The following is a 16924-nucleotide window of genomic DNA, read 5'->3' as shown; positions in this document are numbered from 1 at the left end:
GTGGGGAAACCAAGCTGGTGATGAGCCAAAGAGAGATTCTGGAAGGTAGGTGCCCCCAAAGGCTTGTTTTCACAGTGTTGCAAAGGGCATAGTAATAATAAAAAAATTGGGGAAATACTTGAATGACATCTTTCTTTCTTTCAACATGGGCATTTAGGTTGGATAGATGCATTCCACACGTAAGATACACTACTCAGAACATGAGGGTAATAGATTCACTCCACAGGATTATTGTGAGGGCTACACAAGACAATTACAAAATGCTTAGCACAAGATCTGGCACAGAGTGAGTATAAATCATAAATATTAGTTCCTTTTCCTCTTTTCCCCAGATTAGATTAGATTAGATCCCAGAAAAGGTACAAGAGTCCCCTGAAAAACATGGCATAGCTAGTGAGTCCTACGGTTTGTCACAAAAGTAAATATATTCACCCACAATCCTCATTTTCCGCCATTGCTTTTTGACTCTTTCCCAGAGTCAACTGAAAAGGTGACTGAAGTGAAGGACATTTTCTTTCCCCCTGGAAAAACACATCCATTCATTGGCCAAAGGCAAGTCAGAGACCTCATTCATGAAATTCCAAAGGTTTATTGCAGGGACGTGTGCAGAGTGAAAGCCGACTGCCTCCCCCAGCTTGACATGGGCCCACGGGGGTCCAGTAATCCACCTGTGGCAGCGAGAAGCCAAAGTTCCTGCTTCAAGCCACTGTTTCATTACGCCCTTAAATACATATTCCCTCTTCCCGACTTTGCCTTATTTTTCTTCTGGGGTTTTAAGCAACTTAATAAAAAGTTTAATTTCTGAGACGCACAAAGAAATAAAGCTCTGAGAATGTCTTCCAGGGGGAAAAGCATGGAAGGCAGATTTTACGCATTGGAGAGTACAATCTAATGCCTTTTTTTTTTTTTTTAATAAGGGAGTTGGGAGGAGGAAGGAGCCTTAGATACCATTGTTTTGTCTTTCATAAAGAACATATCAGAGTCCCGGAGTCCAAGATTCAAAGTCAGTATTTTCCTGGATTAAGAATTTGATAATTTTCCTTTCTATGAAACCAACATACTTAAGCGAGTCTCTTTTCTAAGACTAATAGAGATGGAATGTTCTTTAAAATTCTTGTCCGATGTCTAAGTAGGACTTGTCATCAATAAGCCAGTCTGCCTCACAGGCGACTGAGGTAAAATTCATAAGAGGTATAATCTCTGTTTTTAGCAGGCTTATGGGAGTATCTGGCCCCAAGAGAAAAAAATTAGCAATGAAGTCGAGAAGAGGACAAAGTTATCCTCAAAGTGGGATGGCATCGATGGGACCAAAAAGTGGGCACCATCATCCCTGGGCCTGCTCCTGGGGGCTGTCAGGTTGCAGGCACGACCATGCCTGACCCTGGGTGAGCCCCTGATGCAGAAGTGCTTCCTTATAACATGGAGGAGGCTGGCACCAGGGCGGAGGACTAAAGAATTGAGGCTACTCCTCAGTCAGGTCATCTCTTATTCGAGTCATCAAAGCCCAGTCTCAGACCATGGGCACTGCAGACGATGGGGAGAGCCTTGTCTCCCAGCGGGCCAGTGGGTGGCCCCTGCTGTTTCTGAGGGCTGACCTAGTTTTCTGGTCTCCAGACTTTGTACCTTCTTTGTTCCTAAATAGACCATAACACCACTCTATGCTCCAGCCTGGGGCTAGGAGCCATCACTGAGGCAAAAGCCTCTTTTAAGGCTCTCTGCCAGTGACAAACACGTATTCAATTATGACAGCAGTACTCCATGATCCTGAATCTCTGCCAACCAAAAGAAAGTCGCATATAAACTGCTGAACTTTTACAACCCTACAACTCAGCGCACATAGGGCGTGTGTAATCCAGCTGTAAATCTTGTTGACAGTCGGCCCCACCCACTGGCCGCTGGGCAGCTGGATCTTGAACTGTACCCGGCACACAGCCATTCTATCAACTCTCTCTGCTAAATGCTTCTCAGCCCATTTCTCATCCTTTTCCTCCCTCCATCCACCAGGCCATTTCCCTCCCTCCCTCCTTCCATCTCCCTGAGTCCTCAGAGATAACAGCCAGCAGAAGCACTAGCTTCTGGATTATTCTTTTCATTGTATCTGAGACAATCTGCTTAATGTTCAGATACACAGGGGAAAAAAAAGGCAAAATATTTTTGCATTAGACCCTTTCAGAAGGCATAAAAAAATATTAAGTACAAACACAAATCACTTGACAATTTTATGATTAAAACCAACAAATGAGAAACAGACAGTTTTGAGTGTTGCTAGCATAATCAAGTGTTTCACGCCAACCTGCTGAACCACCCCATTTCTCAGATCTATTTCTAGAGGTACCAAATGTGTCTGTAGAGGAAATCACGTTTGCACATCAAAAAGGTATCCAGTGTTAAACCCGGGAGACAGAACTCTGGGTGGAAAGCCACTGGTCCATGGGCATGACACTTCTGGTTTTATGAAACACTCACACGTCAGGTTCCCAAGAATCACTTGGTTCTGTGTACATGTGTATCGTCCCAAAATGTTAAACATGACTGTAAGAAAAATGACACGAGCATGTTTCATCTTCGGGTAGAAGGTGGTGGTTTTCTGGGAAGACGTGATCTGAGACGCCCAGAAGAGGAGTCAAATGGAAGACGTTTAGCGTTTGCTTCATTCTTGCTTGATAAGAACAAGAAACGGGGGGAAAAGGTCATCCACATAACAGTGAACAAAGACCCCAGTGGACAAGTTTGAGGTGGGGCTTAGCAGTTCGTTTACAGTTGAGGAAAACTGTTTTAGTCACTTGGCCAAAAACCATACAAAGGGAGGGAACTTAAAACCCTAGGCGACTTGACTCTCCCTGCATTTTTCTGCTTGAAGCAGGATAAAAAGCCTTAAATTTTGGCTGCATCTCTATTGATGTAACAACCACAGCTGCTCCCCAGAATAGCTGCTGTTGGCTGAAAGAATTAAGGGCTTTTGTTGCTAACATTTGAGTCCATTTTCTATAGCTCTTGACTGAGTTTCCTTCCTCTCACTTTTGTGCTGGGGGTCTAAAAACAGATAAGGAATCTCACCATTAGCACATCAACGGTGCCATCAACTGTGTAATGGATTTTAAAGTTGAGGCTCATCTCAGCCAGAACAAACTGAACTTCTTCTATTCTGTGGCAGGTGATCTCTTGACTACCTAGAACATATTAACTACCCACCTTTGGAGGTTGGTAGTGTGGCCAATATCGAGGCCCTTCATATTCTCAACCCCAAAAGAGAGAAACCTACAGTGCTCCTTCTCTGTTTTTGTGGGACAAACCCAAACCTGGACTGCTGGCGTAGCATTTAATAGGGTGCCCTCCCCTGAAAGTAACAAAGAGGACCCTCGGCAAAGCTATCAAACACGTTAAAAAAATACAAAAGTTATTTTCTCCTTTTGATTGCTATTTACTTGTGACAACATTTGTTAAAAATATTACTTCTGTCTTTGAGAAGAGATCACTCTCTTCATAGAATATGGAAAAATAAACTCTACCAAACCCACAGTTAACATTTCCCACTTCCGCCCTGGGGCTTTGGCCTGTGCATCACCAGTGTAAAGGTACTACGTTTTCCAGAAGGCAAACACTTCTCACTGTACTATTCAGTGCTGTGAGTAAGAGAAAAAGGCAGAGGCAAGGCTCATGTAACATTTCAAGGGGAGAGAATTAGGAAGTAGGATGGTTTATTTGCTAACGAAATGAAAGGTAATGGGGTGTTTTCAGGCCCTCCTAAAAAGTCCTGGGAGGTCCCCTCACCTCTTCTGAACACTTAGAGCCCTGCTAATGCTTGGTGGGTTATTAATGGGAGGGTACAGAGCCATGAAGGTCAATTATCAGTGTCATTGCAAAGGAGGGCTCATCTTCCACACTCAGGATCATTGTAAAACACTGAACTGGATGAATGGGAGAAGACAAGGATACATAAAAACAGTAAAATGTTTATTTTCTTAGAAAAAAAAGGGGGGAAGAGGGATTCAAAATGATTGTGATCACACTTCCGTCTGCATCTGAGCAAAGCCAATGTTGCAAGCTTAATCCTTGATTAAGATACCTAGTAAATGAAAGAACCTGCTGCTCGCTCCTACGCCACTTCCAGACGTCATGTCACAACATGCTTTTAACCAATAATAGCTTCTCTACTTCTTCTTAGCAGAGAAACAAAGCTTGCCATAGCAACCATCCCATCTCCAAAGCACAACATTGCCAGTGAGAAGCCAGGCTCTGGACAGCTCAGGAGGGACAGGGAGGGAGAGAGGGAAGGAGATGCTTGTCTTAGAAGCAGAACCATCTAGAATAGAAGTTTGATATCTGAGTTCGCCACTACCTCATCTTATAGAAAATAGGTTGGAGAACATCTGTAAAACCAACAGGATCTTTAAGGTGAAATTGCAGAATTTTGCTGCATACCTGGACACAAGAGAAGTGAAAAGTTGCAACAAGTTTTAACTAGCAGCAACAAAGAAAGTTCAATAACAGTTTTTTGTTTGTTTTTAGCAATATTCCTTTGCAAGTTCATTAAGAAACACTGTAATTTAATGGGGCATACGATATGGAACGATCTTCTTTTGCTATAGAGCTGTTCGTTGAAGAGAACCGACCTTTGCAAAGATTTCAACTGGGGTGTAACCTATTTACACAGTAGTAGCTCCGGGTTTGAGTGGTAGAATTGGTGCTATGTGATATCTTCTTCTTCCGAACAGTAATCTCGACCCTTGAGGGGAAAAGAAAAGAGTAACATGTGAATGAGAAATTCAAAGCAGAGCCTGAGACAGTTATTTGCAATCAATTTTCTCTCAGTATATGCCTCCTGGCAACAGAATCCAGGCTTTATCAGTGACTGCCGAGCACAAGGTAGATACGTCATAAATACGTGTTGGCTGATTTATAAACTGTGTATACCTTAAGGCATGGGAGTTTTACCAAGCCCCAAATAAGCTGTTATTTTATATTGGTAAGAACTTGTACTATATTAGGCATCTACAAGACTCAGCCTTTCACCAAGAAATTACCAAATGGACGATCCATTCAGGAGACCAATATCTTATGAACAAGAAAAACTGATAGGAACAATGAACAAGTCACTTTCAGCTGGCGCCAGGGCTGCTCAAATTCCACAGCTCTATCTCCATGCCTGGAACTTACAATTTTATAGAGGGGGATGGTACGATACAGGGACATCTTAGTTTTAATCCACTCTAAATTAAAATACGGATTAAAAACAAACAAACAAGGATTCACTGAATATGTATCATATATTCAGGACTATGTTTGGTACGTGTGGGATGCACAAGACAGGCAAATATGCTTTTGATTCATTCGCTAACAAAACAGATTACTTGAAAGCTTAAGGATGATATACAATTGCTACTTTAGAACATATTTCATCCTCTCTCCAGTAGGTTATATACTCTATGAAGCACGGTTAGGGCTGGGATTTAAGCTCCATATCTGACCTAGCTGGGTTGTCTTGGTCAAAGCACAGAGCTTCTTGGTGTGTAATCCCTGACAGATAGCATGAAACAAAAGTACGCACCCAGCCTGCATCACAATATCGTAGATAAGGGCTTTGTAAAGTCACAGGTTAATACTATTTGCACCTTTTGACCTTTTTCTTTTTAAATACACACTACATGTTTCAATTTTTTGAGAAATATTCCTTTAAAAACAGAATTTTCTAAATAGCTGGAACTAAGTATCTAAAACTTAAAGAAAATAATTTTTCATAAAACTATTTCTCGATGTATTACGTTTGTCACAATATCTGTATATTAGAAATATTTCACATTCTCCTAATATTTAAGCATCATCATAATGAATTATTGTACCATCTGGCTGGGTGGTAATCCTGGCTCTGTGACTTACTAGCTCTGGGATCTTGATCAAGTTACCTCTCTGTGTCTCAGTTTCCCCATCTGTAAAACGAAGATAACAACAGTACCTACTTCACATGTTTCTTAAGATTAAATGAGTTAATAGTAAAGTGATTAAATAGTGCCCAGCACATAATTTTATACACGTTGTATGTGTGTGTGCACATGTGTGCAGGTGTTGATAAATTAAAAAATGCAGCCACACAATGAGGTCTTCAGGGCCGCGGAAGCATCAGGGGTTGCCTGTTCCCATGCCAGATGGCCCCAGACTGCTTGTTCTTTTTGAACGTGATTCACTAATTAGCCTGTTTTGGTTTCCTCCACCATCAGATTGCCAACCGTCAGCCCTGCTTCTTGAAGAGAGTCTGAGCCCAGGCTCATCTCCAGGCTTGTTCTACTTGCTGCATAAAATGTCTTGTGGGCAGAGAAACTAGGTGACCAATCGTCCTGAGAAGAGAAGTGTGCACTCAGTAGTCATTCTCCCACCGACAGCCTCGCTGGTGACACTGCCCAAGCAGATGCCATCTCTAGACCGCTCAGGACTCACTCTCTGAGCCACATGTTGGAGAGCTAGAAAGGAGGACCTCACGCACCCTGACTGTTGGAGTTTATTCTCTATTGTGGGAAACAGGACACATCCAAACATATCAACACCGTGCTAGAAACGTAATCAGACCATGCTCTCCACATCTCCTCAACTCCCGAGGCTCGGGAAGTGGTTTGCAAATGGACGCTGGGCGTTTAGCTGGAGGGGAAAGGCAGGGCTCATGGAGTTGTCATGGAGGTTGTATTAGGAAAGGAAAGAGGACATTTGCAGCATATATAGAGACGTGCATACTATTGTGTGACCTCGGGAAAATTACCGGTCTTTGGTTTCCTGGGGATAAGCGTGGTCTGTCTCACAGGGTTCTGATCAGGATGAAACGGGAAAAATATGCTGTGTGGCAGGCAGTCAATAAACACTAGCTGCTGCTATGATTACTATTACTACTATTAAACCCCGTGTTTGCTCAGTCCCCTGGCTGGGGAATAGGGACCTCCTTCCTGTGGCTATCAAGTGAGGCCTCAAATCAAAGGCCCAGCTGGCCAAAGTGGGGTTCAGAAGGCTCCTCATCCACAAGGAAGCACTTGAATGCAATGACAGACAGACAGACATAGACTCAAACACACACACAGACACATACACACACACATGAACTGGTGTACTCATTGATAAAGCAGTGTTTCCAACTTGGTAAATGAGTTACAGGGTTATGCAGCAGAAGGAGCATTTCAGACCCTCAAAGTTCACTGTTACCATAAGAAAGCACCTCCTTTTTGTGGGACAAATCTATATAAACCCTCTGTGTACACCCAAGACTGCAACTTTCATTTCCTCCTCTGAAATTATTATAATTACTAGGAGAAGGAGAAGGAAAACTGCATTAGTTGCTTTGCAGACACTATTTCATTGGCTCTTCACACCAATCCTGCAAGATAGGAGTGGTGCCTGTTACTTGTGGGGAAACCTCAGGGAAGCCTAAGACCACAGGGCCAATCCTTGCCTTTTTTGTTACGACAGTAGTGAGTTGATAACTAAAGTCAAATTCAAATCAGTTTCATTTTTGTTATTATCACCTGTCAGCAGCTCTGAGAACCAAATATTTTATGAACAGAAAAATGTGGAAATCAAAAACATCGAGACTAAGAGCTCCCACGTGGCCAGTGTCGTTTTAAGAAAGAGGAACCCGAGAGAACTGTTACTGACGTGGCCCCATCTCAGCACCACGATGGGCCCCAGCTGCACACTGGCCCTACCGGGTCGGACAGGGAGCTCGCTTCTATAATATGACTTCACGTCTCATTTAAATTTTTAAAGAACTGTGCTAAAAGGAGAACCTTAAAACCTTCAGCTGTCAGAAGGCAGGAAGTGGGAGTGAGCTGGGTTTGGGAGATGCACAGCAATTCTCTCAGCTGAAGCATGCCCTTTCCCCCTAAGGGCCTACAGAATGGAAGGCTTTGTAAAGACGCTTCACGCAGTCAGAATTAGGGACTGGTAGACACAATTCCACCCTTGTGCAAAGGACACACTGAAAGCTATAGAGAGAAAGATCCCTCTGAGGCCCTCGCAAGCTGGAAGAATGGAAACGCTCAATGAGGCTGACAAGGAAGGGCTGTCTGAAGAACCACAGGGGCATTTTGGTGCAGGCTCAAAAAATCTCAAGGAGCTTTTGCCCACCTACATTTCCCTGACCACGCCCCCACGCTGTATAGATTTCCATGTCCTCTTCGTTTGTCTGCATTGTTTTCTTGAAAAGTTAAAGTTTATGTCAACTCAGAACATATATTTCTAAGGTTCTAGGGTAGGATTCTTTGTTTCTTGAAATGTCTAGACTAAGAATTAGAGGTATTAAGGAGTAGAGAAGGAAAGGAGATTATCCTAATTTTAAATTCTGCTAGCTTACAGAGGAACAGCTCAAAGAGTGATTTCAAATAAAGAAATTGTTTCTCCAAAGTGCCTACAGTACTTTTCCTCCTCAGGGTTAAGTAGACAGACAGTCTAGTGCTGGCTGTGCAGTGTCATGTGTGATTTTGTCATAGAAGTCTTCAGTACATTTCTGTAGACAGGTGTGCATACAGCCTAATACATACGCCTCAAGGATTTAACAACCAGTTGTGAACTGAATATTTTCCCAAATGGAGTCTTCTTAGAACTAGAAGAAAGTTACCGAGAGGAAGCACTGAGTCTCAGTTTCCCCATCTGTAAAAGGCGGGCACTGAGACCTAACCTGCAGTGTTGTTGTGGGAATTAGAAGTAATACACAGAAGGTGTTTAGCAAGCTTGGCACATGGTAGGTACTTAATAAATTAGAGCTCCTATGATGATACTGAAAAATGAGATCAATAGACCCAACAGTTAATAAACTGTCTCTGTAAGAAACGGGGCCCATGAGTGGATCAGTCAGTTACATTCAGGTCCTCAAACACGCCGGGCACCTCATGGCCTGGTGCTTGTCCTTCCTCCCCTTTCCTGGCTCCCCCACCCCCAGCCCTCCCCCCATCCATTCCTTCTCATCCATTACTGCTCAAATGTCACGTCATTGTCTTCCCTGAACACCCTATATACAGTAGCACTTCTTACTCTGCTTCATTTTTATTTATTTTACTTCTCATTACCTGACATTATTAATATATTCATTCATTTCTTTATCCGCCGTCTTCCCCCTTGAATAGAAGCAGCGAGTGGGCAGAAACTCTGTTATGCACCGCTGCAGCCCCAGGATTAGAGAGACTGGTGTTGGCAACGTGGTAGATGCTCAACAAATATTTGTTGAATAAATGAAAGGATGAAAAATATCTAGAGAGTTCTGAAATTCTGGAGTTGGAAGGAGACCTAGAGGTTTTCCTCTCTGACCTGGCATCTAATGTAGGGCAGGCCTCCGTTTACCAAAATTCCAGATAGGGAGCCTTCTCTTTTTAGCTAGAACACATCAGATACTTTTCTGAGCTGCCCATGAAACTGCTCAGCAGCTGAGCCCAAGCCTGCCTCTCTGTAACTCCCACAGAATGGCTCAGTCTGGGCCTTTGGAACCAGAGGACAGGTCTTCACAGACAGACAGCATCACTTGCTCTGTTACCTGAGAATGACATGGCTTCCATCTGGGTCAACCTCTCTTGCACGTGTGTCAGTTTTTCCATATTCTTTTAAAAATAGACCCACCAAAAAACTCACCATCACAGAATAAGATATCCCAGAAATATAGCCTAAGATATGTAAGAATTAATTGTCTGACAAAGGAGATCACCAGAAACAAGAGATTCTGAGAGAATCAGTGTGCTAAATCTTAACAATAACAGGACAAAACCTAAAACTGAACTTCTGTCAAAGCTCTGGGGAGGGAGATGACTCCCAGCCTCAAAGGACCAGAAAAAGATCACAAGGAAAAATAAAAAGATGAACACATTTGATCATGTAAAAACAAACCTTTGCATGTCAAAAAAATAATAAAACAAAAAGGCAAATCTCATAATGGGAAAAACACCTGCAGGATACAATGTGTAAATGATAAAAGTCATATGAGACCCTCATAACAAGAAAAAATGAACAGTAAGAGGATCTCAATGAGAGCAAAGGGCATGAAGTGGAAACTCATTCAGAACAAGATAAAACCAGTACACACGCAAATAGAAACACAGTCTACTTCAGTAATCAAAAAATACAAATTAAAATAATTAGCTATTATTTTAAAATAGCGACACCCAATTCTTTCGAGGGTACAATGAATTGCTGGCAGCGGTGTAAAACGGTACGGCTACTTTGAAAAGTAGTTTGAAATATGTATCATGAGTCATAAAAATGTTCATACCCTTTATTATAGCAATCATAGAAATCAGGATCAAAGATAAACCCTAAAATATACGTTTTTACAAAATATATGCATTGGTTCCCTGGGGGTGGAGGTGGGAATGGGGACTGACTGTAAGCAAGCAGGGGGGATCTTATTGAGATGATGGAAATCTAAAACTGGAGTTGGTGATGGCTGTGCAATTCGGTAAATTTACTAAAAATCATTGAATTATATGTGTCAAATTAGCAAATTTTATGGTATGTACATTATACCTCCATAAAGTTGTTAAAAGTATATGTGCAAATATTTTCATTGCAGCATTTTTATTAGGCATGAAAAAAAGTCAATCTATTATCCCAAAGAAAAAATGTTTACTAATGAATAGTTCATGTACTCTCTGCTAGCAAACAAACAAACAAACAAAACAGGACCAATGACTCCTTATGTCCCAAACAGGCAAGTCCTTCTTGCCACTACTGTGCTTTCCCACATACTGTTCTTTTCTCTCATCCCCAATCTCCTGCCTTCTCCACGTGGCCACTTAGTCTTTATGAACCTGTTCTAATATCATATCTTCAAGTGAAATTTCCCCCAGTTGCTCTAGGGAGAATTGGTCTCTTGCCCTCACAGTGGTCCCTCCATCCCACCACCACATTTTATAGTAATTTTAGCCAAAATGTTTACCTCCCTTACTCTAGGGGGTGGGACATGTCTCTTATTCATCTTCATCTTTTTGATATCCAGTGGAATCCTTGTGTGGCCCACATCACAATGGTTATGAATATTCAGGTGTTTGGAGGGAGGCAGTGATGAATGTGTGTGTGTGTGTGAGTGTGTGTGTGTGTGTGTGTGTGTGTTTGTAGGGATGGAGGCTGTCGAATGTCATTATACAGGAAGTGTCCTGGGACTTTAAGAAATGAAGCAAGTGGTCAACATTTTGTGGATCATGCTGGAAAGAGCAGCCCTCTTTAACAATACAATTGATAAAGAATCAGTTTTGAGCAAAAGTATCAGCAGAGACTAGGCACAGCCGGTTACAAGAAGAGCCTGGAACTTAGGAGAGGTGCACAGGACTGCAAGGAAGTGGGGCAGAAGTTGATACCAGAATCCCACTGTCCACTGTTCATCATTTTTACGTATAGAGGTAATACCTATGTAAACTACATGCGGAATCATGTCTAGTTCTCTTTCCTATTGGGCATCTTAAACTCAGTCTTTTGCTGTCATCACAAAGTTCTGAGTTAAAGAACCTTATGGGTACTGCCATGGGGCCAGATAACCAAATATTCCCGTCAAGATCCTCATGTTTGGAGAAAGCAAACGTGAAGCTTTGTAATGAAGGCTCATTACAGAAGTTTGTATTAATGAGGCTTATTTTTGTCTGCAAGTGTGAGTTGTGATACTCATCATTAAAGCAGGCTCTTGTTTGTTGACTGACTGAAGAATTCATCCCCCCTCCTTAACCTCTCTCGATGACACTGTGACTCTCTGTTAGTTTCTGGCCTGTGCATATTTTTGATTCTCCTACTTCTTGTCTGCTTCCCTTACATGATTCATCTTCCTCTTCTCTCTTCCTAGCTGTGGGCTTTCTGGGCACCCAAGAGCATCCTGATTAACGAAACACAATAGCCCCAACTATTTTGGGGCAGAAATTTAATGGGCCATATCCCTCCTCTGCCCACCTAATACCTATTTTTCCCAATCTTTTCTTCGATGTATCACCATCCAGAGGCAACCTCAGATCCAAGTTTCTACAGGAATCTGGACATTTACGCTCTATCCCTGAATTAGGAATACAGGGGCAGGAGAGCTGCATCTCACAGCTTGAGCATCTGTGAGCATCAAGCTAGAATCCAGAATAAACATGAGAAGAAGAAGGGAAAATGGTGGAAAAGTGGAATGAAGGACACCCCCAGGGGCTGCTGTTTAATCCTTTCCCCCCCGCAGGACTGCGGGCCGGCAGGAGGCGCCTTCCACCCCTTCCTCAGGGCTGCGAGTGTCAGAGCCTCTTCAATCAGGGAGCGTTTCAGCAGCATTTTCATTTACAGTCCAACAACACTTGATAACAACAGTTTTGAGGAAATGCTGAAGAAAAGCAAAAGTAATTAGTTGTGCTGTTCAAGTCTCCTCCCCCGCCTTACTTCATTAGAAAAATCAATCGAGGCATTAATGGCTGTCTCCGTTTCTAATGAGCTTTATTCTAATTAGACTCACACATTATTATTTCAGTTGAAAAAAGGTCTCATTTGTAATGAGCAGTGTGACAGCCCCTGACTGTTTCTTTGACTATATAGAGGAACGATCACCGTGATAGCAGCAGCAGTGACAACAATCGCAGTATAGTGGGCTTTCCATTTCCACAAGAGAATAAGGACTACTAACTAAACAGCGTTAAGCCCCCCACGAAGTGTTTATTATACCCGAATCCCCATTCTACTGAAAAAAGGGAGGATATTTTAGAAGCTTTAAAGCAAATGTTTCTCAAGCTTTATCTGACATTGGCACTCAGAGGACTTCAACCATGCTCCTTTCTCACGAGGAGGTGAGCAGGAGGGAGGATAAAGAAAAGCAGGGATAAAGAACGTGGGATGGCCCTGTCTCTAGGCCATATTGAATGGACATCCTAGAGCAGGGGTTGGCAACGTTCTCTGTGAAGGGCCAAATGGTAAAGATTTTAGGCTTTTGCATTCCACACAGTCTCTGTTGCAACTCAACTCTGCCGTTGTAAGTAGGAACGGAGCCATAGACAAACGTAAAAGAATGAGTGTGGCTGTGTTCCTATAAACCTTTATTGTGGCCACTGAGGTTGGAATTCCACATAATTTTTCACATGTCAGAAAACATAATTCTGCTTTTTATTTTTCCCAAGCATTTGAACATATAAAAACCATTCTTGCTAGATTTGGCCCATGGGCTGTAGTGTGCCCACTCCTGTTGCTGAGAATAGAATTACCATCAGTGGGTTCAGAGGCTAACACTGTCAAGGGTCTGGCCCTCTTCCTAAGAGCTCAAACAGCAGAGATAATTTCCATCTTGAGAGAAATGTTTCTCAAGATGGGGCCAGAGTTTTCCTCCAAAATGTCATTTTATAAAATTGTGCTTATTTTACAAACAAGAAAACCATCAACTAAAATCAAAATTAAATTAAAAATATTTCCTACTGCCCCATGTTCCCAATAAATCAGAGAGAGCTCAAGTTTCATTTAAATCTCTGTCCATATGTAGGTCATTTTCATATAGTTTCAATCCCATGAGGCACAATTTTTTTATCTTGCTTTTTTCACTCAACGTTATCTTATAAAAATTTTAACTGTTGTAAATGATTCCTTATAATGATAAATAGATTTACCATAAATTTTTGTGGATTTCTTTGTGGAAGTTTTCTAGGCCATTTGATAGACTTAATTCAGAGGGATGTCTTAATTTAGTCTATTCTCAGGTGTAAGAGTTAAGATTTAATTACCACCCCCTCACTCCCAAGCCAGGGCAACCCACTTGGCAGATTGGAGCCTCATGGGTCTCCTCTAGGATTTACCGCCTTTAGGCCATGAAGCTTCATTGGTCTCTTCTAGAATTCACTTCCTCTAAGACATGAAGCCTCACGGGTCTCCTCTAAGATTCACTTCTTCTAGGACATGAAGCCTCATGGGTCTCTTCCAGAATTCACTTCCTCTAAGACATGAAGCCTCATGAGTGTCCTCTAAGATTTACTTCTTTTAGGACATGAAGCCTCACGGGTCTCCTCTAGGATTCACTTCTTCCAGGACATGAAGCTTCATGGGTATCCTCTAGGATTCACTTCCTCTAAGACATGAAGCCTCATGGGTCTCCTTTAGGATTCACTTTCTTTAGGACATGAAGCTTCATGGGTCTCCGCTAAGATTCACTTCCTTTAGGACAATGGCTTTAGCAAGTCTGAGATTTCAATCCATATGCCTCTTGACAAAGATGTGCTTTCCAGAAAAACTCTTGAGAGCTCTTTGTTCTGAACTAATTGTTTTACCCTAGAATTGATCCTGAACATGGTTGGAGGTTTGAAGACTAAGCACACACCTCCTTTCCTCACAGGTTTTAACTGAGACCAGCCAGTCAGATGAGAATCAGCTTTCTTGCTGGATTAGAGAACTCAGCAGGCCCTCCTCATCCCCTCTTCTCCCACCCTGAGGGCCTATGGCTGGTGACTGACCCACCTAGTCACAAGTGGAGAGAGTGGAGGATGTCAGGTTTGCCCTTCTTACTGCTCCACGGGCTGGCAGACCCGAGAGGAGAGATGTGAAAAGTTGTTTTTCCTTCCTCCACACACAGAGGAGTGACACTGTTTGCTGGAGCACAGGGCTCACCTTCCCTTTCCTTTCTCTTTGCTTTCAGAATAGGAAGCACATGCATTTGGCAAGGAAGAGAACTGCAGCTACTGATGGGAGGTCCCTGCCCAGAGAAGGCAGAGAACAGTGAGTTAGCCAGATCTGAGGGAGAGAAAGCCTAGAGAGCAGTGAGGATAGGTGTCCTGGGCCCAGGGTTGGGGAGAACACGTTTGTTTGGCTTCCCTCCTCTTCCAGGACACGGCTAAGGTCCAAGTGGGACCCCAGAAGAGGAAGAAAAGCAGGGTCCATGGGACTTCACTATGGATCCTGAGGTTTCCACTGGCCTGATGAACCTAACCCATTACCTGGGAATAAGCACTCTGGGAGGATAACATCTGAGAGAGGCCCAGAGGACACACGAGAGGCTGGGGCAAGCAGAACTGCTGGATTTCTGGGGACTACTTAGCCTAACGGATTATGAAGCTCTGATTAAATTAAGGGTTGTCACACATTTAGCCAACTGGCCAATAAGTACAGCAATTAATAGAGGTCAACTGCACCCGTGGCCACGACTATCAGAGCCTTTGGAAACAGGAGCGATTTCAAATGAAATCGAACACAGGAGCGTTTCAGGTGATTTAGAGCACGGCTCAGTGCCCGTATATTAGGGCTTCCTGAAGGTTTGCTTCCACCAAACTGCACACATTGGGATGCCGTGGAAGCTGCGAGCAAGGCCAGTGACCGCTGCATAATCTGCTTTTTTCTACTTGACATTTTGTCATAAACACATGGCTGCTTTCATAGACTTCTTTTAATTTTGAGAAATTTAAAAGATACAGAAAAGCATAAAGAACGTAACAAACACTGTTTTTCGATCACTCAGACATGAGAACTAGTACTAACATTTTGTAAGATTTGCTTCTAGCCACCACTCCTCTCTCTAAGAAACGAAACTACCATCCCAGTGCCATCCCCCTTCCTCCATCCCCAGGCGCAACAACAGTCATGGGTTTGGTATGTGTCCCTCCGGCTCATTTTCGACTTTAATATTCATATCATATTCATACTATATCAAATAAACTATACTTTGTGTGTATGCATGTTTAAATATATAACAGATATTAATACCTGTCATTTATAAATATATCATGTAAAAACATGCCATACTAATGTGTGCATGCACACATGTGTTTGTGTGTGTGTGTCCTGTCAGTACATCATTGCCTGGCATATAGCTGGTGCTTAATAAATATTTGTTGAATGTCCATCTATAAACAATGTATGGAGTTTTTGTGTTTTTTACACACCACGCTATTTTTATCATTCTGCGTATTCCTCTATTCATTTAACAACATGGTTTGAGATCTATAATTGTGGCTATATATATGCCTGGTTCATTTCTTTTAACTGTTGCATAATATTGTACTGTAGGAATATAGAGGATTTTATTTATTCATTCCTCTAGTGGTAGACTCTTAGGCTGCTTCCAGTTCTAGACCCAGAAGTTTAATTGATGGTTTTTACTGGTTTGTATTAATAGCACTTCTTTACATATTCTGGCTACAGACCCTTTTGATGTTTTAAGTGTTACAAATATATTCCAAGCCAGTTTACTAGAAGCTCTGCATTTGGGAATTACTAGACTCATTAATAAGGTGGATACTGACCCATGATACTCACCTGGCTCCTTGTGTCTATTTTCAATTTGTTAAGAACTCTGAAGGGAGGCAGGTATGATTAAACATCTCCATACCTCCAACAGCCAATTTTGAGAATATGAGTTTAAAGTCTTTGGGTACTCCTCTTTTGAATCTATTTAGAATAATGGGATTAAAATGAGGGCAGTCTAGACGTGTCTGCTCTAAGAATGCTTTCTCTAGGAATGGAGCAGAATATGTCTCCACTCAACAGAGTTTCAAAGAGAGAAATAAGTATCCCATAAATAACAAGATATCTCACAGGAAACTTTTCAAGAAATGCACAGAATGTAATATGCTTCATAATTCCTTCCCAACTGATATAGGTGGGCATGTCTCATTTTTTTGGTACAGGGGGTTCTGTTTAGTGGGAGTTTAAAAAGTTGAGGGTAAATTGGATAAGATATTCTCTAATGTTCTTTCCAACTCAAAATTTTATGCTTCTAGATTAGAACTTCCACAAACAAGGATCCAATGTCCTAATTTCTCATTATGCATCTCCTATGGCCCCTGGCTCACTTCTGGGTCCCGAGAACACATTCCAGTTAAGCCTGTTAAAGGAATCAAATAAGTCAGTCTTACCATTTTAATGATTTTGTTGGGATGCCCTTTCTTAATTTTTGTTCTTGTATTTATAAAATCAGGTTTAAAAAAAAATCCACAAGAATTAAAAAAGAATGAGGGCCGGCCCGGTGGCTTAGCGGTTAAGTGCA

The 16924-nt window shown here is 42.1% G+C and overlaps 1 protein-coding gene across 2 annotated transcripts in view; it reads right to left on the bottom strand.

The window, feature by feature from the left end:
- Positions 1-3933: 3933 nt before the first annotated feature.
- The window catches only part of C2H1orf21 (chromosome 2 C1orf21 homolog), a 217355-nt gene continuing 204364 nt past the window's right edge, over positions 3934-16924 (bottom strand). The window contains exons 6-7 of one of the 2 annotated variants that reach the window (XM_087438832.1): positions 6237-6332; positions 3934-4719 (exon numbers count right to left, since the gene is read on the bottom strand). In XM_087438832.1, the coding sequence (XP_087294958.1) occupies positions 4627-4719; positions 6237-6332 (189 nt within the window). In that variant the 3' untranslated portion in view covers positions 3934-4626. Of the gene's footprint in view, positions 4727-6236; positions 6333-16924 lie in introns of both variants that reach the window. The other variant, XM_014783352.2, reaches the window with a different exon arrangement.

This window comes from Ceratotherium simum, chromosome 2 (genome assembly GCF_057802395.1).
Source record: "Ceratotherium simum simum isolate JZ-2026a chromosome 2, ASM5780239v1, whole genome shotgun sequence".
NCBI lineage: Eukaryota > Metazoa > Chordata > Mammalia > Perissodactyla > Rhinocerotidae > Ceratotherium > Ceratotherium simum.
Note: the sequence above shows the minus strand (reverse complement) of the source record. Positions and strands in the feature narration are given on the sequence as shown.